The sequence below is a fragment of the Rattus rattus genome, chromosome 3, assembly GCF_011064425.1.
Source record: "Rattus rattus isolate New Zealand chromosome 3, Rrattus_CSIRO_v1, whole genome shotgun sequence".
NCBI lineage: Eukaryota > Metazoa > Chordata > Mammalia > Rodentia > Muridae > Rattus > Rattus rattus.
This window is the reverse complement of record NC_046156.1, coordinates 48,539,438-48,559,771: the sequence shown is the minus strand read 5'-3', so window position 1 is coordinate 48,559,771 and position 20,334 is coordinate 48,539,438. Positions and strand designations below refer to the sequence as shown.

Here is a 20,334-nt window from a genome sequence, read left to right as displayed (position 1 = left end):
GTATTCACTTACCCTCTTGGTATGACATTTATATTGGAACCTAAGGTAATTAAATTATATTCCTTAAGTTTGGACAGTGGTTGAAATCTGAAGCTTTGTGTGTTTGGTGAAGTTGGGTGAAATAGCATTACCAACTCATCCCCTGAGAAAAAAACAGGATTTTCTCCTATTCCTTTGCTCTTATGTGTGAAATAAGCAAAGACTGGCACAGGATGACAAAAGGAAGCGTCCCGATATGCTGAATGAATATGTGATGCGTGAAGAGTGCTCCACAAAATTCCCCTCAGGTCTCTACTAGTCCTTCACTGAGTTTCTAATAGGCATCGGCCCTAGTTCTAGGTACAGGTCAACCAGTAAAACACCAATACATTCTGGGCCTAGATTCTAGTTATACAACAATATTGTTCCTAGCCAATTCACTCAACTATTTTCTGTTTCAGTCTGAAAAGGGAGTTAGATGAAATTATTTCTGTGATTTCTTTCAGTTCTAAAATAAGTGATTTTGTAATGTTATGACTCCCTATTTGGCACACACACTGCCTATATAAAACCCAGTACAGGAGTTCATCATGCTGTCTCTCTCCAACCTGCCAAATCTTTGACCTCTTAGACTCCCCCTCCCGTCCTTTCTTGGCCCACCCTCCCCCCCATCTGTTCTCTGTTCCCAGCAGCTCTGAAGGATCTATAATTACACATGGATGTCACCAATATGTTGTAACAGCATTGCTCGCCTGATATTCTGGTAGCTTCAAATGAGTAAAAGCAACCAGGACAGCAACAGGAGTCTGAGACAAGGTAATAACCCTTAGCTCTGTCTTACTGGGCTCGAACTTGTTCATTTAACTAAAAATACTCTGTAAGCTTAAGAATATCACCCAAACAAATGGAAATATATATTAGTTACTAGTTAATCTTAATTTCCTTTAAATGCATGGTTTTAACTCACTGTATAGAGTATAAAGAACTCACAGCCTGAGAGATCAAAAGCTGTTAGCATCTCTATTTATCTCAGAGCACACCAGATTGCTCCACTTGATAGTTCATATTTTACATGCTAAGGCTCCCGCCATAATTTCTCTAGCCTAAACCAAAACAGAAAACAAAATCCTTCTTATCTATTCCAACTCGGTACTTAATTCTTATGATTTCTAAGAGACACTTTGTAAGATTAAAAAAAGATGCAGCAAAAATTGATCAAAGTCCATATCAAAGCTAGCCTTTACCTATGGTAGTAACAGTGTAGAGAGGATGATCGCTAAAATTAGCTTGCTCTGAAAAATCAATCTGTTCTTTTGCACTGTTTACACACCCAGGCATGTGTGCATGCACACATACACATATTCTAACACACATGTGCATACTCAAGCACAAATGCAAACATAGACGTGCATATTCACACACATGTATGCTCACTCACACAGTCCACGGATGCTTTAATTTATTTTGTATTATCACAATAAAAGTTTAATTATCTAGTTTAATAATGAAAAATTTTGCTACCCCAACACATGATTTCTGTGAATGCTAGTTTTTGGGTGTATTAATACAGACACAAATGCACATGCATGTATAAGAACATGCCCATGCGTTCGCACTCCACACACACACACACACTTCAACCAAGTGTGCTGTTAAAGACTCTGACTTAAATAAAATGGTAATGTTTATTGTTGAACAGCCCAGAGACTTTAACTTATATTCAGTATTGTGGTTTTAACAGAAGAAAATATGTGTGAGGGTTTCTCAAAAGTATTTGAGCATCAGGATATTTGAGGATTAATTCTGAGGAGCATATGAAAATACCCCATTTTGTAGAAGGGAGACGCTACTTCTGTTTCTTTTGACTGACTCTGAGCTCTCCAGGTGTCATTAGTACAGGACTTACTTCTCTTGGCTCATAGCCAATAAGTCATTAAGATTGAGAATTAGTTTGAAACCTTAATAGTTTCATTTATTTACTCTCATTGTGTTTCCAAGACAATATCTATTATTTTTGGCACAACCGCAGTGTTAACAAGAACCATCAGAGTAGAGTACCTATCTCAACTTTAATGCATTGGGTCAGGATCTTTGAATTGACATGATTTTGTTGAGGGTGCACTTGAACAGACATGCACCCATGCGCGCGCGCGTGAGCACGCACACACACACACACACAAACACACAAACACACACACACACACACACACACACACACACACACACACACACACACCCTCTGACTGCATCACTGTTGGGGGATAATATCAACCACTAAATTAGGAATTAAAACACAGAATATGGCTCTACCCATTAGACAGGAGCCCCAAGTCCATACCTGGCTGTTTTTCAGATCTGTCAATGTGGTTGTACCTTCCCATACAAATGCTAGGTTAATTTCTTTTACTACTTTATTATGTGGTAGTTTCTTCAAATATCTTTGTTTCTTTTTTTTAAAGACATTTTTAATGATCTACTATCTTAAGAAAAATCTTTAGCATTTGGGAAGGGAGAATAAAAAGACAAGTTCTTAGACTGTGTTGCGTTCCTGCATCCTAATGAAGTCCATAGTTTAAATAAAGGCATCATTAGGTACATTCTCTGCTTTTAATGGCAGAAATCTCAAAGGAAAAGGAGATGTTTGTGTGTAGATTCTCTTTACAGTTCAAATTTTCAAGGATTTAAAAAATATGCTTCAAGTCAGACTGCCCCCTCCCTACTGCCTCCCAAAGCGAGTGCTCAAAGCAGCTGTTCTCTCTCTAGCATCCTCACTGCCTGAGTGATCGCCTGATCAGTGCTGACTTTTATTTTTATTTTGTGGTCATCGAATCTTTACTTAGTTAGTCTTAGCTATGGAGCTTTGTTCTCCCTTTAAAAAGAAAGCAAGTGAAAATGTTGATGCTAGTAGAATGGTGAAAATCCATTTAGCTTGGAAAAAACACCCGTGTGATAGGATCACTTAATGTAACCGTATACAATTGCATGTTACAAAACGGGCAGTGCACTTCGTCAGGGAGCTTCTAAAGGACAGATAGTGCTGTACAGTATCAACAGGAAAGCTGGAGGCCCTCACGTAAAAGGTGAGATTGCTTTTAAAAGGGCTAGTAATGACTCACCATTTCCAATTTTATCCATTAATATCAGTGACCTGTTGTATTTCTAATTATTTAATAATTTTCTGTTTTTATTTTAATGAAATACAGTTGTAGGTACTTAAATTTTCAGAGAAACATAGAAGAAAATATTCAGAAGATTCAACTCATTTCTTCTCCAAGGAAGTAAGATAGTATCATAATTTTACTTTGGCGGTAAAATCGCTACATCTAATATGGTAGAGTAATTTAGCTCCATTTCACCTTGACAATGGATCAAAGTAAAACTAAGAAGCCAGAAAGCAGATAAGCAGAGAACAACCCGGTGTAGTGCTAGAGCGAGCAGCAAAAACCATGGAGTCTGTGACCCCTCAACACACCAAAAATAGCAGAGAGGTAATGGTTTGTTCTGCTGTACAGTGGTATATCCTTTAGGGATTTCCTGAGTCTTCTGAGTTTATTAAGCTCCATGCAGGCCACTGTGGATGCAAAAGCTTGGATTACAGACCATCGCAGTCAGACTGACTGATAACTTTATCATGTGAGTGATGTCAGAAAAAACAAAGCCATGAACCATCTCTCATCCTCGATTTTCTCGCCAGTGAACAAAGTTAGATCCATGTGTCTTGCAAGTCTTTTGTGAGGACCAATAGAAGTAAATAAACAACAAGAATCTTAGAAGCTGAAGCTTGTACAAATGCTAAGCGTCATTACTCACATTTTGTCAAGGAGCACATTTGCCTCTAACTTGATTTTTTTTTTAAGATTATGTCTCAGTTTCCTTTGGACGGCACCTTTAAACATCAGTGTAAACGATTTATACATGACTTTTTTTTTAAATAAAGGTGATCCATTGCCCAAGTTTTACTCCCTCCATATAGTTGGAGAATTTCTAATCTACACCTCTTTGGAACAGTAGAGTGCCTGTTTAAAAGTCTGAACTGGAATCTCAACTTGGTTTCCTACTGTGAAACATGGAGTGGTGTAATACAAAGACATAACTAACCCCTGATTGCATAAAAACCTGCTTCAGTAGTTCAGTAGCATGACATCCCTTCAGCTGATTAAGGAATCTCTCCCCAGTCTTTGCTCAGATTGTAATTGCTTTTGAAGCCCTACCGCCTCTACAAGAGAATCTCAAACCATCACTCTGTGCTGACTTCCAAGGATTTGAAGAGCCTTTCTTGACTCTCGACTTGAGCACCGGGTCTGGGAGTCATAATTGCTTCTAAGTTAAACAAATGCTACAGCTCTCAGTATTCGCACAATGGAATATTTTCTACTACCGCCTTAAAGCGTTTCTCCTCTGTGTTCAGCTCTCATGTGAAAATTCATAAATTTAGATGTATTATAACATGAGCAACTGCAAGAGCAAGATGTAGAAATTCTTTAGCACTTCTTAAAGATGATGATGATCCACTGGGAGAAGATGGGAAGGAATCTCCCAGGATTCCGCACTTCATTTCCTATCTGGAATTCCTCAACAAGCTGTGCTGGGTCGTGCATAATTTGTCTGCCTAGAATATCCATCCACCTAGGCTGCTTGGCACACTGCACCGCACATTTCAAGATACTGTACAAATGTCAAACTTTTTACTAGTCTTCTCTCATTAAATTAGTAGTTCTTTTATCTAAAAGGGTTCGTGCAGTGCTATGGATTAGATGTGATTTGGATGTATCGCCAGGAAGTTCGTGTACTGAACTTTAACCCACTGTGCAGTATTAAGAGGATAGAAATAACTTGATGATGGCTTTTAATGATAATAATTAAATAATTTCATGAGGCCTTGGAAGCAGTTAGGATTAAATAAGATGACCAAAATGAGTGTCTTCAATTTAATTCTATTGGCTTTAGAGAATAGCAGGACCAGAAGTTTCACACTCTGGGCTGCCTTGGGACCATGCCCTCCAAGAAGAAGTCATCAGATACAGCTCCATGAGCCCTCAGAACAGAGATATAAATAAGCCTGTTTTGTTTAAGAGTTACCCAATTTTAAATTTGTTGTAATAATGAAAAAACACAAGAAGCAAAGACTAGGAACCCTTGGCCAATGTTGCCTATGCCCTTCCAGGCATAGCCTTTTGCAAGAAGAGGCTTTGCCGTGTGCATTGCTGTGTGTTCACTGCAATCTGTCCCATGGTGGACGATAAATAAATGTAAGTTGATAACAGAGAAAAGGGAGACGCTATACAAGCAGAATCTGCTAAGTGGGTACAAAGCCCAGGTTCAACAATTAGGACTAATCGCGGACGAGAAAACAAAGGCGTCTGCTCTTCTCGAAGTGTATGGCATGATGCTTTCAACATGAGAAGGGAGATGTAAAGATGTTGGCAAATTTATTTTAACTTTGGCTAAGAATGACATTTAGGGAACCTGCACAAAAACTGACCTACCTTTTGTAGCTTTGAAAGTAGAGGCTTTAGTATGACACTATGTTTTCCAAATATTTTTAAAATTCAAAATTGTCTATATATTTGAAATATTTATGAATATTTTAAATGGGCATTTTGTTTGCATTTATGTTAACATACCATGTGTGTCTCTGGTGCCCATAGGGGTCAAAAAAGAGGGCATGGTTTGCCTCAAAGTGGAATTATCAATACTTCTTAGCTGTCTAGAAGGAATCAAACCTTAGGACCTCTGGAAGAATAGTCAGTGTTCTGAGCTGCTGAGACATCTCTCTAGTACCATTCACAAATGTTTCTGCCTACTCAAGAATATATAGTTTGGGTACTAACTTCTTGGCCTTATTCTACTTACATAAACTCCAAGATGGCGACATTTCATTGGTTATGGTTCTGAGTGCAAAGTGTGACTCCTGGGAGTGGGAAGATATGGAGCTGTTCTCCCTGTGACACCCTGGTAATATAGCTAGCTTTGTCACTGTCCTGTTTCATACCCTGTCTTCTGGCAAAGGAGACAGGGTTGGCCAGGCCTGACCTAAGCCCTCCACATGTATTTTACAGTTGTCCCAACAGTGGGAGTGGAAGCTGTCTCTGACTCTATTGCCGGCCTTTAGGATGCTTTCCTCCTACTGGATTGCCTTGTCTGGTGTCCACAGGAGAAGATGCACCTAAGTTTACTACAACTTGATATGCCATGGCTGGTTGATCTCCATGGAGGCCAGCTCTTTTCTGAAGTGAAAGGGGGGAGGAATGGATGGGGTCTTAAGGAGGGGAGTTGGGTGGGGAGCTTGGAGGAGAGGAGGGGCAGGAAACTATAGTCAGGATACATATGTTAAAATAGGGCTTCTGTCCTAATATCCTCAGAGTCATTCTTAGGAGAAAGCACCACTGGAAACAGGAAAGAAAGTAAGTAAATTGACAATTAATTAATTAAGTATCATTTGACTTCTGTAACTGGGAAAAGGTTACATTTCAAAACCCTCAGGGGGTGTCTGAAATCAAAGAGAGCACTGAGTCCCACACATACTATGTTTATCTTATGTGTACATATCTATAATGTTTAAGTTAGAAATTTATCACAGTAAGTGTCTAACATATAATTCCATGGCAAACGTAGTTATAACTACAGCATTTAACAAAATCCACTTGAAACTTATTAATTACATATTTCTGATGTTTTCTAAAATCTTTGCACTGACTCAATGTAAACTTGAGAAAGCTAAGCTACAGAGAAGAATACTGGAGAGCATTCGTTACTGTGCCAGCCAGCCTGTGAAGGAAGGAGAGCAGGCACTGGATGGGATGAGAACGGCATTCACTGCATTGAAAGGTGTGGGTCACTGCTAGGAATGGACTTTCAAAGACAAGAAACTGAGATGCTGATCAGATGTGAATACTTCCTTTAAGTCTACCTTCCTGTTTATGCTGTTAAAGGAGACATTCTATTATCCAATGTCCAAAGCCAGTAGTTTGATACATTGCTGATCATACATCTCAAAAACAAATGAGCTTATTATCAAATGCTCATTTATCATTCAGATTTAAAAAAACTATTATAATAAATCACACTACTTCCTCAATCTTAACCTCCAGGAAGCACAGAAGAATATGGAGTTTATATTCTGATAGAAACCCGTGCATCTGACAAGGATTCAGGTTTAGTTAACTTAATTGCGGAAAGAATGCTCAGACAGAAACATGGTGTTTGAAAACCTAAGCCTCCCACTGTGTAACTCAGAAACATTTTGGACACTATAGATTGAATGACTTTTGAATTTAACCCCGTCTGTATGGGGGAAAATGTTCAGAACAAATATGTCCTCTTCGTTTCTCCTCTCACCTCTCATTCAGGTACGCTTTATTTCTGCACTGGACGAACTCTTGGCCATTAGAACCATCTTCCTTCAGCAGTTAATTAACGCAAGTACCATAATTTAATACAGTTAATGCTACTTGATGTCCTTTAATGTACCTTCCATTAGTGATATTATTGTAGTATTACCCTGTAAATTAAAATGAGATCAAGACTAAGAGAGTGGCTCTTTAATTAAGGTCCTGGCACACCGAACTCCTCTATTATTCACTAGAGAAAATCACCCTGATTTACTGAAGCAGGACAGCCATAAGTCAGAATTAGCCCATGAAGATTATTAGGTTTATTGAACAATGTAAGTGCCATGGAGTTGCTGAGATTGCCAGTAGCACTGCTTCTTCTGTTTCCTCTATTATCTTAATAAATACTCGGCGAGAAGAGGCAACTGAAAGCAGAAAAGGCATGTGGCAAGAGAGAAATACATTTTATGACAATATCATAGATTTTGCCATCAGCTCAATAGATACTGGATATATCACATGGTAGGAAGAGCCTAAAGGATCCGTTAATCTAATGACAGTCAAAACATTGCTTTTAGGTGGAATAACACTAGTCGATCTCATAGTTTAATATGTTGAGATGGAAAATATATTTTCTGTTGCCTGTTTTGCAAACATTTATATCTGGTTTCCATCCACATTTTATACAATAGTTCATATAAATTCCCACATTTTGCTTGGGTGGTATTGGAAGTGACAACAGGAAAATATCATTATTAATCCTGGATACAAACACATATAGACATATAAGATTCCATGACTGTGTGGTCATGGGATGATGGTATAGGTAAGGTGTGGAAAACAACATCCTTGCTTATATTTTGGAAAATTTAGAACTTTCTCTTAGACATCATCGTCTAGCAGGCAAGCTTTGTATAGATGGCTTGTCATTTAAGGGAGAGATAACAGAGGACATTAATCCGGAAAGCTTCAAGGGACAATAATCATGATGGTTCTAGGCTGGGAGGCCTCATGAACCACCATTGCTCAGTTTTCTGTTTAGTGGTTCCATCATAGGCAAATATTCCTTACATAACTTGAAAGCTGGAGACACGCCGGAGCCATCAGGCCTTGCTTCTTTAGTCCCTCCCCCAGGACTAAAAATACTCCAGCCATCTGGTGCCTAGTGCAGTACATGCCAGCATCAGTTTGCCCTGAGGAATTTGGACAGAGGGTGGAGGTGACAGAGCAGCACCGTATGGAAGAGCCTCACCTCTACTGGACCTTTCTTTTTTGCCCAGCTGCTTCTCACTAGCTCACAGCGATCTGCTGAACAGAATGACAGCGGAGGTGAGATCAGGGAAGGCGGCTTGATAGAATCTGGGTCCAGCTCAACCCTCACAGCCAGTGAAAAGCAGCTGGAGGTCATTGGTAAGGCGAGGCTTAAGAGAAAGGTGAGAAGTCTGGAGGGATTCAGTGTTCTTGGCATGCCACCTTTAGGAGACGGCCTGTCTAACTCCAGTGGAGCATGCATAAAGCTGTCCTTAGCTCGAAAACGTGTTGTACACTTTCTTTCAAAAGAATCAGAGAATAGAAAAATGAATTTTCAATGCAGAAAATAAGCTCTATCACTGGTTATTTCATAACTGAAAACCTCTGAAAGGTTGCCTTTCTGACAAGGCCAAATGAAAGCTTTTGGGGTATAGTGATCTCTAGAAACTCAAGTACACATTAAGGAGTCTTCAAAATGCCAGAAACTGGCCTACCTGAATTTAGTATAACAAAATCACATAAATCTCTGGCTACTAATTTTGAGCTTTATTCTTTTAGTCATAGTATTTGTCACTTGATGTTGGTGTGCTATTGTTAAAATATCAAATATTTTCATAGGGTATATACAAACAAGAATAAATACGATCACACTTTAAATTGATAGTCTTTGACAAAGTTGTTCCTGGATGTAATGGAGCATTCTGGTAGCACGCACACTCAACTCAGAGAGGACAGCCTCCCATTGTGCTGTCATATTGTGCTGTCATAATCTCCTGCTGATCCATGCACTCTTCTCTTAACACCAGGGGACCCAAGCTCAGTGTGGGTATCAATATACCAGGGCATAAATCTCTCAAAAATATTAACTTGCTTTTAAGATATTGTCATCATACATCACTGAGACCTTGGTCGAAAGTTGACAGTAAGGTCCAGAGATAAAGACACTTCACTGGCCACGAGGAACACAGCACTAAACAGAGGGGACACCCACAAATTCATGCTATTTTTTTTCCAAAATTAACATCCTGTAACCTTAGATGCCTCTCTAAGCAGTAAAGATTACCATTGCATCTTTTTTTTTTAATCACTGTGACACTCAACCACAACAAATGCCTATTCATCACCATGTGGCAGACAACTCTCTGAGGGACCAGAGTCTCCGCACCTCCAGTCTCTGAGGACTAGAGAGACCTAAGAGAATCTGAAAGCCGGCCAACTGATCGAAGCCTGATTTATCTGGGTTTGTTCAATTTGCTTGTTTAGATCCATATGCCAGGTGTAACATTTACACACTTATCCTCGTATAGTTTCACAGTTTAGAAATGATTATGTTGTTGTTTATATTTATTTCCCAGCCATTACCTCATGCCTCCATTCCCATCATGCATTGCTGAATGAAAACTCTCTATGTTGAGAGTTTTTGTTCTCATTATTGGAGTTTTTCCTTCAAACATCTTCAAATTCTTTGTAACGTAATTGTAGTTTTTTTTTTTAATATTTCTAAAACCAGGTATCCCCAATTATAACCAGTGATGTTGCAACCCTCAACCATCTGTACTTGACCTATAAAGAGTCTCAAGTCAGTGTTTTATAAGAGAAGTATTGTTTACTACAATAGAGGGAACCTTACCATTCTTAAAGAAATGGATTTTACTTCTTAGATGCTTTTGAGTCTAACACTGCACAGTGATTCTTGCTTGCACTGGGAAATGCAAGTTATAGCCTTGTTTCCTTTAACCTTCCAACAGATCAACCAGCTTCACTATGTTGATGAATTTAGCATCACCTCTCCTAGGGAGTTCATTTGCTTCAGATAAGATACTTACGTTTTCCTTTGTTTAAATTCTAAAGGCTGCCTGAAGAGTGACAGCCAATGTGGGTTTACAAATCATCATTGAGCCAAAGGGTCTCAAATGCCTTTAGAACTTGCTAAGAGGCTCTGCCAGAGCGTGGCAAATACAGAAGCACTTGTAGCAAACCACTGAACTGAGAACTGGTCCCCAGTGGAGGAGTCAGAGAACGGATTGAAGGAGCTGAAGGGGCTTGCGACCGGTAAGAACAACAGTGCCAACCAACCAGAGTTCCCAGGGACTAAACCACTATCCAAGAGTACACATGGGCAGACCCATGGCTCCAGCTGCATATGTAGCAGAAGATGGCCTTGTTGGGCACCAATGGGTGGAGAGGCCCTTGGTTCTGCCAAGGCTCTACTGGTCACTGTAGGGAATGTCAGGGTGGGGAGGCAGGGGTGGGTGGGGAGGCAGGGGTGGGTGGGTGGGGGAACACCCTCACAGAAGCAGGGGGAAGGGTTTGGGATAGGGAGTTTAAGTACCGGGAAACCGGAAAAAGGATAACATTTTATTTAAAAAAAAAATCCAATAAAAAAAAGAGAACCTACTTGCTTAATGATGCTCCTCAGAAATAAGGAAAAAATGACTTAAGTCATTATATAACAGTGGGCATAATTTTTGGACATGGTCATTTTTTTTCCATTTACGATGGACAGGTGTTCTCTTACCTTCCTCGCACCTTTATGTCTGAGATCGCATAAAAGTAACGTGCCAAATGTAGTTCATCTACAAATATTTCCCCAACGGCGGGTCTCAACAGCCTGATCCTCAGGTCCGTGACTGTGAAGAAATCTCTGAGTTTCTTGGTTGTATCCAGCTGTCCATAGAGGGAAGCCATATTTCGTAGCCGAGGTCCAGCAAAAAACGCAAACCTGTCTTTGATCTCGAAGTGGATTATTTTGCTATTTGTGGAGTACCCCGTGGAGTACTCTTCTGTGCAAATGATCTCTAAAACCGTGTGCTGGGATAAATCCTTCACGGATTTCGGGTCCATGTGGAATGCGTGTAGGCAGTCCGTGGCGTAATACTGATAGGGCTGCCATGTTCGTCCGTAATCGAGAGATTTCTCTAGAATCATTTGATCTGGACGCCCCGATTCAAAGGTAATAACTATGTTGTCTGTGAGTTCAATGGTTTTGCTCCAAGACAGAGTGATGTTAACCTGGAGAGGTTTGGGGTACTCCTTCCAAGTAGCAGACTGCCAAAATGTGGAGGGGTGTCTTCCTTCAAAATCAAACATCAGCTCAGGAGGGTGTGCCAGTTCGGGGGTACTCGCATCACACTCGTTATTGCACATGTAAGGGTTGCCCTATGGAAGACAAAGAAAGGAGGGCACATTAAATACTCATTGCTAGCAAGCTAGGACAGAAAACAATAACAAAAATCACTAAACATTTCACTTTCCCTAACTGGATTTTCCTCTAAAATGGCCTCTAAAGAAAGTACTTTGCGACTTTTTTCAGTGTTCAATTCTTAGCACCTATGTGACAGCTCACAGCTGTCTGGAACTCCGATGGACCATTCTGACCTCCACAGGCGCTAGGCACGGGAGAGGTACACGGACAAACAAAACACATACAAACGTAACATATACAAATAAATCTTGCAAAATTAATATAGTAATGTTTTGTCTTGCCCTGGACTTCAAAGTACGAGAACAGTTTCTTTATCCCATGTGTGTTAGACCCAGAGTGTGACCACAGAGACTCATAATTGCCTGATGCCTCAAGCCTTCTACTTCCTCCTAGGGAGGTAGAGGGAATCCTTTGACTTGACATTCCTTAGAACATGGTTTCTTTTTATTATTCATTTTTGCAGTTAGCATATAATTATATCATTTCTCTCTTTTCCTTTCTTCCTCCAACTCCTCCGATATATGCTCCTTGCTCTCTCTTAAATTCAGGGCTTAAAAAATTGTGTGTGTGTGTGTGTGTGTGTGTGTGTGTGTGTGTGTGTGTGTGTGTATACGCGCATGTGTATTCCTAAATACATCAATTTAATCTGTTCAGTACCTATGATGTTACTTGTATATAAGTTTTTAGGGCTGATCATTTGGTACTGGATGATCAATTAGTGTGTTTTTCCCAGGGAAGATTATTTCTTCCACTCTCAGGATTCCTTAGTTGCCTGTAGTTCTTTGTCTACTGATGTCATCCTGATCCAGGTCTTAGTAAGTCATGGTTCTTTAACAGCTCATGTTTCAAGCAGGGTTTTAGAATTAACCATGAATGCCTAGCCCATGTCCTCTACAGTCACGGATACCCTCATTAACATTCAGCTTCCTCTTGGCTTTGCCCCCAGTCCATCATACTGAACTGGGTCCCTGCTTCATAAAATCTGGTTTTAAAACATTTACTTTATTCACCACAAATCATTAAAATGTGGTACACTGCAGGCTCTGGGGCTTGGTCCAAACATCTGGCATCCTAATAGCTAGAGATGAGAGGAGAGCTCAGGAATGTCTTGGACTGAGAATGTGTTCCAAGCAATGGGGCACAGAAGCCCACTATAGTTATGCTGCAGTATTCTCGAAGGATTGGTTCCAGGTCCTCCATGGATACCCAAATCTGCCTAATCTAAAATCCAAAGCATTTGCATATACCCTCCACATACTTTAGATCATCTGGAGATGATTTAAATGTAAATGTTATGTAAATAGTTACTACATCACATTCTTTTGGGAACATTGACAAGGAATAATCTGTATGTTTGCAGTGCCGAGCTAACCGTTCTGGTCTTGACTATGCAGCACATGAAACCATCAAACAGGGAACATTTGCAGAGTGAGGACCTATAAATGGCAGGAGGCTGCGACACAGGGTGCCTTCAAGTTGCTTATTCTAATGGATCAACACAGTACTCTACAGGGGCAGAGTCATGTTTTGCCATTGGTAACTTTCTGTATACTGCCCCCCCACCAACCCTCATGTCTTCTTTCTACTACTCGTGGCTGACTGCAGATGTTCACGGTAGATGTGGACCCTTGATGGTTGATGGTAGGTTGTGGGGCACCAGCTCTAGGCAATGAAGAAGGTGCTGTACCAAACCTGACACTTGTATGTTTATTTCTTTGCACAAGCCCATAGGCAACTCCCAGTGAATGTTGATTATTATTCTCCTTACAAATGCTGCTTCCTTTACAACCCACTCAAACAAGAAGCTGGAAATAGAGCTTCTTGTCATGTCACAAGTTGTAATGCTGTTTCTGCTACCCTAAATGCCTCTTCTCAGCTTCCAACAGCAGAATCTATAGAGAGGGACACAATATTTCTTAATTCTTCTTTACAAAGAAAAGCAAAGAATAACCTACAAAGTCTGCTATTCCGGTACAATATATAGTCTTCCTTATTTTCAGGGGATATATTACAAGACCCTTAGGGAATACTGAAAAACTTCTGGTATATATGTTTTCCCCTTACCCCTATTTAATCTATGAAAAAAAGTATTTATAATTTTGTACAGTAAAACATTAACGATGACTCATAATTAAACAGAACAACATGTTAAAAATAAAAACTATGTAAATGAGGTCACTCTTAAAATAGTTTTACATCCTCTTCCTTCTTAGGCAGATATGGACTGCTCAGTGTCCATGTGATGAAATGCCTTAAATGGGGGATATAGGTGAATGTTCTTGATATAATGCTAGGCTAGTGCGATATGAATACTGGGAGGCTGGGGATTGCTGCTCTGAGAACTGAGCCTGCTACTCAGTGACTAATCAGCGGGCAGTGTCTGCAGTGTGAATACACAGACAATGCTATTCTTATCCTCGAAGGGTGGGATGGATTCAGACAGTAAGAGATTTCATCACGCCACTTACATCAGTGCACAATGTGAATCTGTAACACATTGTCTACTTCTAGGTTTTCCCATCTAACATTTTGGACCCCAGTTGACCACAAGTAGCTGACACTATTCAAAAAGAAACTATGGAGAAGAGGGTTACTATAGTTTCCTCACTCTGTTCTGGGCATTGGTGAGCAACACTGGCTGGAAGAATTAACATTCTCATATGGTCCTCAGTCTTTCTCTTGGAATTACACTTAGAACTCCTTTCTTATTCTTTTCATGAAACTGTGAGCTTTTGATCATATCGTCTGTTGGATGTGTGAGATGGATCTCAAGCAATTAATTTACACTGTAGATATAGACACTCAGTTACCTGCTGACTCCCGTGAAATACAAGATGGAGACTGAAGAGTTGCTGTCTCCCTAGAGGCAGCCTGCCCTACCTCGTCAGCCAATACTTTCCCCCAATTCCCCATTAAAGCAACTGAATCCGAACATTGGCAACAGGTGTGGGAGACTCAGTTCTAATTGAGATGAGGCAGGAGAAAGGAGAGAAGGGATATTATGTGAGGAACAGAAGTGTTTTAAAAATATACTCAAGAAATCAGTGATAATGGAAATGTTGCTGTACTTCTTTCTCAAATTTCAATTCCCTATTCCTGATCCCAGCGTCTGCGCCACTATTTATAGGCCTCCCCTTCAAAATGAGCCGGGGCGGGAGGAGGGTGGGAGTGGGGGCGGGTAACTTTCTGTTCCAGGTGGAATAAATCACCAAATTTATTATTATTTAAACTCTCTTAAGCATACCGGAGCGCCAAATGCAAAGCTCTGCAAACTGGCAAAGGCTTTTTATGGAGGGCTATAAATATTGTGGAATCTGTCAGGATTTATAAATTCCAAATAGATGTAAATGCACATTTTACTGGAAGGGGTCAGATTTACAAAGATCATACCTTTATTTGAAATTTACTTTTAAAATATGGTGGCTTCAACAGCTGTCAGCAGGCAGCCATCTCTATAACCTCAAATGTGGATGCTAACTCCTTCCTCCTGACTAGAACACCTTCACTTGTGGCCAGGAGTGAGAACAAAGGAAGGTGGCTTTGTTAGGTGCACTGGAGGGAATAATCGTGCCTTAGTATTCACCGTTGGTGGAAGACAGCACGTGTTCACCTTCAGCCTTCATGTGCAAAGATTCTCAGATGGGGGTCAAGGAATTAGGACCAAAGGAAGTAGAGGCACGTCAGTCTGATTCTGGGGGTGCATAAATACTAACAAACCCCTTCTAAAATAGGTTGTTGAAGACATCTGTCCAAAAGGCACTCACCCATTCACGGAATTAAAGGTCAGGTCAATACCGCAGCCCCATTCAGTTGGCAAAGGCACTTTGCGTATCCTGTCATTCCTCCCTTAGAGTAGAGGGGAATCAAGCATAGGAAAGTGTTGGGAAACTTGCCAAAATCACTTAAAGAGTGTAAGAAGCAGAGCCAGCAAGAACCCCTGATAGCTACACCCAAGTTCCCGTCTTACAACTTTGCCTTAGAAGCAGTGCTGACCAGTCCTGAGAAAGTGCCCAAGGCCCAGTGAGTTGTTTTTAATTTTTTAATTTTGAAAGGCAGCTTAAGATTGTGTTTTAACTTGGATGAGCATCATGAGCATCGGAGACACCTTGAAATGAGAAAACTTGTCTAAGGATGCTTGAGCCTCACTTGGAGGAATGGAATGGTAATGGAAGGCAAATGGAGGGAGAGAACTGAGTGGGAGGGGTGCAGGCGGAGGGGGGCTCAATGGTCTTGAGAATGAATGGAAATCTACAACCAAGGGGGGAGCTAGGAGGTGTCTCCAGGAAGAGACAGAGACTTCAGATAAGGGAGGGACCCAAGAATCAATGCAGGTGTCCTAACCTGTGATTCACAGAATTGAGGATATGGAGCCCGAAGAGGCTGCCTCCTATGGCCAGGCAGAAACTCTGGTGGATAGATAGGGACACCAACTTTTCACCCAAAATTTATCCTGTCTACAGAAAATGCAGGGATTTGGGATGGAGCAGAGACTGAAGGAGTGCCAACCAACAACCAGGACAACGTGAGACCTATCCTATGTTCAAACAGCAAACCCTGACACTGTTAATGATATTACTCCATTAAACTTTCAGACAGGAGTCTAACACGGCTGTCCTCTAAGAGGCCCCACCCACCAACTGACTCAAACAGAGGCACACACCCACAGCCAAACAGTGATTATAGCTTGGGGAAGTTTATGAAAGAACAGGAGGAAAAATTGTGGCCTCTAAGGGAAAGGGAATTCTGCAGAAAGACAAGCAGAATCAACTAACCTGGACCCTTGGGGCTCTCAGAGACCCAACCACCAACCAAAGAACATACATAGGCTGAACCTAGGCCTCTCCACACATGTGTAACAGATGTGCAGCTTGACCTTCATGTGGAGCAAGGGCTATCCCCAAAGCTGTTTGCTGTCTGCATGTGTGATATATTCTTCTACCTGGGTTGCCTTGTCTGGCCTCAGTGGGAGAGGAAGCACCTAGCCTAAGAGATCTGAAGTGCCAAAGTGGGGAAACACCCAGGGAGGTTTCTACTTCATCAGAGGAGAAGGGGAGAGGGGAGATAGAGGAAGGATTGTAGGAGAGGGTGACAGGGAAGAGGGCAGTGAGCAGGATGTAAAGTGAATAAATAAATAAATAAATAAATAAATAAATAAATTTAATTTTAATTTTAAAAAAGCTGAGGGTTCAAGAGACAAGCAGCAGTAGCAGCAGCAGCAGCAGCAGCAGCAACAACAACAACAACAACAACAGAAACCTTGCCTAGTTTCACCAGCTATATCTACTGTCACTCAAGCCCCTCTTGAGCTAAATAACCTCTTTGTATCCTAAAAAGCTAGTGCCATCCTTTGAGATCCTCTATGTTATTCTTAGTATTGTAAGCATGCTAGGTTCAGAGGGCACCTCGCACCTCTACTTTAGTCCTTTCCTAAAGGCCACAGAAAGCCTGGGCTGTGATTTGTCTTTTCGGAAGTAGTTTTTGTTTGTTTGTTTGTTTGTTTTCTTTTTAAAAATTTTTTCATTATATATTTCTTTACTTATATTTCAAAGGTTATTCCCCTTCCTGGTTTCCTGTCCATAAGCCCCCATTCCTTCCCCTGCCCCTCCCCCAGACGGGTATTCCCCCTATACATCCCCCTTATTGCCCTCTCCCATATTCCCCTGCACTGAGGGTCCAACCTTGGCAGGACCAAGGGCTTCCCCTTCCACTGGTGCCCCAACAAGGCTATTCTCTGCTACATATGCAGTTGGAGCCCTGGGTCAGTCCATGTGTAGTCTTTAAGTAGTGGTTTAGTCCCTGGAAGCTCTGGTTGGTTGGCATTGTTGTTTTTATGGGGTTGCAAGCTCCTTCAACTCTTTCAATCCTTCCTCTAATTCCCCCCAAGGGGGTCCTGTTCTCAGTTCAGTGGTTTGCCCGCTAGCATTGACCTCTGTATTGGACATGCTCTGGATGTGTCTCTCAGGAGAGATCTATATCCAGTCTCTTTCTGCATGCATTTTTTTAGCTTCATTACTCTTATCTAGTTTTGTTGGCTGTGTGTGTGTGTGTGTGTGTGTGTGTGTGTGTGTGTGTATATATATATATATATATATATATATATATATATATATATATATGCGTCACATTGGACTCGGCAGCACAACCAGCTCTGTGGGAAGGCTGACAAAAACATAGTTTCTCATAGCTTCACATAGACCTGGTGTTTCAGGTACCTGAAAGGTGAGAGAAAAATTTCATATGTTCAACAATTCATATCGATCGCCCACTATATGACTGTACTAAAGGGGCTTGTCTGGGTTCCTAAGAGACAGCAGTGAACAAATTCTGGTCTTTGCTTTCTGTGGCGTTTCCTTCCCAGGTGGAGGGGAGGGACTAAGCAAATAAATACACAGGCAACGCTGTATAACGCTATGTGGTGATAGGGACTATGGGATAATGAAGCCAACTGAAGGAGAGCGGCCTTGAGGAAGGGATGTTGATTGTAATTTTATCCTTCGAGGTCAGAGAAGGTCTCACTGATAACATGACATTTGAGCAGATTAAGAACAATTTGTAATTTACACAGGGGATCATCAGAGGAGGTGACCAGAATGACAGGTTCGTCCTTCATCTGACTCTACTCTTAGGGGTATTTTCAGCAGCACAGCAAATTTATTGCAATCGATGGGTAAACAAATCATCTGAAATGGGAATCTACACCAAATGACTGCTGATACCAAAATAAATAAATAAATGAATAAAAATACAACAAACCCATCCACTCTTCCTCTTACTTCGCAGCACTCACACCCCGTGAGGGGATTGACGGTTTGATAGCTATTAACATAATTTACCCAGAGACAGGGACAGCAGGAGAAAATTAGCAGAGGATGAAATAAAGGGGAGGTAGGTAAGAAAGAAAACAAAGACAGCTAAAGGAATCAAAAATCTTACCAGCCCCGATAGAGCTGAAGGAAAGATTATTTGCGAAAATATTTAGTGTAAATATTTCACGTGGTTGTGATCTATAATACTGTTGTTACAGAGAATTATCAGTATGAAAACAATTCTTGTTAAAAGGATTAGGTTAATTAAATTTTAGACGACGCCAACTCCACCCTAATCCCTTCTAATAACATCAAGAATGAAATTTATGTAAGAAAATGCAACTTTTCCCTACTTATGAAAACAAAGACCTTGTTTCTTGCTATTAAATCTCACAGATGCAGGCATCTACATTGTAAGTAGTTACTCTGTGGCCCAGCAGGCAGCCTTAAGTAGTTCTTAATTTAAGATCCTTTGTCTATGGGAAAGCAGGAAAGATGTATGACTGGGTAGATAGTATTTACATCACTATGAGGTTTTAAATAATTAAACTCATTTCAGTATTAAATATCTTTATAACAATTAGAACATCACATGTGATACTTCCATTTTCAAAATATTAATATTTTACCTCTGGGAAAATTGAAATTACTTATTAATTAGCAATGTGTTGGCACAGTATAATGTTGTTATTTTTTCTCCATGTGCTTTCAGAATTCAAAGGACCAGTACGGCTGCTGATACGTGTCCCCTGTTTCAGTAGTTGGGGGCCCTTTCTTCTGCCAATTGGTATTTTGAAAGACCATCTTTTCACCTAAGCTCTGTGAGGCCTTTCAGAGTTAAAAAGAAATCTTACATGCCCAGTATGGACTTGAAGAATTATCAGCTTGACTTTTTCTCTCAAGGATTTACCTATCATCAAACAACTGGGAATTACAGCTGGAAATGGAAATCGTACTCAGGGCCGATTTGTTGGTTGATGTTACTGGAAGTTCCATGCTGAACAGCACGTGCTTGCAGAAGGCTGTGGGAAACATTTGGGTTTACACTCAAAACTATCTTGGAAAACAGAGAGCTCTATTGACATTTTTGTCTGGCTTATCTTTACTCATATTGACCAGTGAAAGTCAAACAGACAAAAGCAAGAAGCAGCGCTGTGGGATGGCCCACCCACCCGGTTGCTGCTGTGTTTTAGAAATAGACATCACTAGCTATTTGCCAAGGTAAGACCTTTCCAAAGATTCCAGAACTGGCAGATTCACAGAGGAGCCATGATCCTAGAGTATGTTCTAACTGCCAGACTGTGGCACCACCTCGGGCACTCCTGTTTTACTTTCGCTTGTCTGCTTGGAGCCTAGGCTACCAGTTTCAGAGAGGCTGGTGATTGACATCTTTATATGAGAGCTGTAATTACTGTTGTTTTCCCAGCCCCTTCTTGGAACTTCTCTGTCTCAGCCTCCTTCTGCCTCAAATGATTTCATGATTCACACATGGAGACCCAGGTTGTCTGGTTTTTCTGAAGATATCAAGATATCCCTGAAATGGAACATGGGACTCAGGCTATTTTGAGCTTCCCTCTTTTGGTCCAGCAGCTCTACTACTGGCACTGGGAAGAAGCAGAAAGAAGTTAGAAGCAGAGTAGTAAGATCCAAGAGAGAGGACATTGTTACCAGAAATCAGAAGAACATTTATCGGTACCACCAACACGAACACACTTTCAAGCCCTGGTGAGCACAGACATAGAAGAAAGGCCTATAGGTAGCA

General features: G+C 40.8%; 1 protein-coding gene across 1 annotated transcript in view; it reads right to left on the bottom strand.

Annotated features, from left to right (window-relative positions):
- The window catches only part of Ntng1 (netrin G1), a 59,402-nt gene extending 47,686 nt beyond the window's left edge, over window positions 1–11,716 (bottom strand). Inside the window, exon 1 of the mRNA XM_032897449.1 lies at window positions 11,080–11,716. Within this exon, the coding sequence (XP_032753340.1) occupies window positions 11,080–11,708 (629 nt within the window). The 5' untranslated portion in view covers window positions 11,709–11,716. The remainder of the gene's footprint in view (window positions 1–11,079) is intronic.
- Window positions 11,717–20,334: the final 8,618 nt, after the last annotated feature.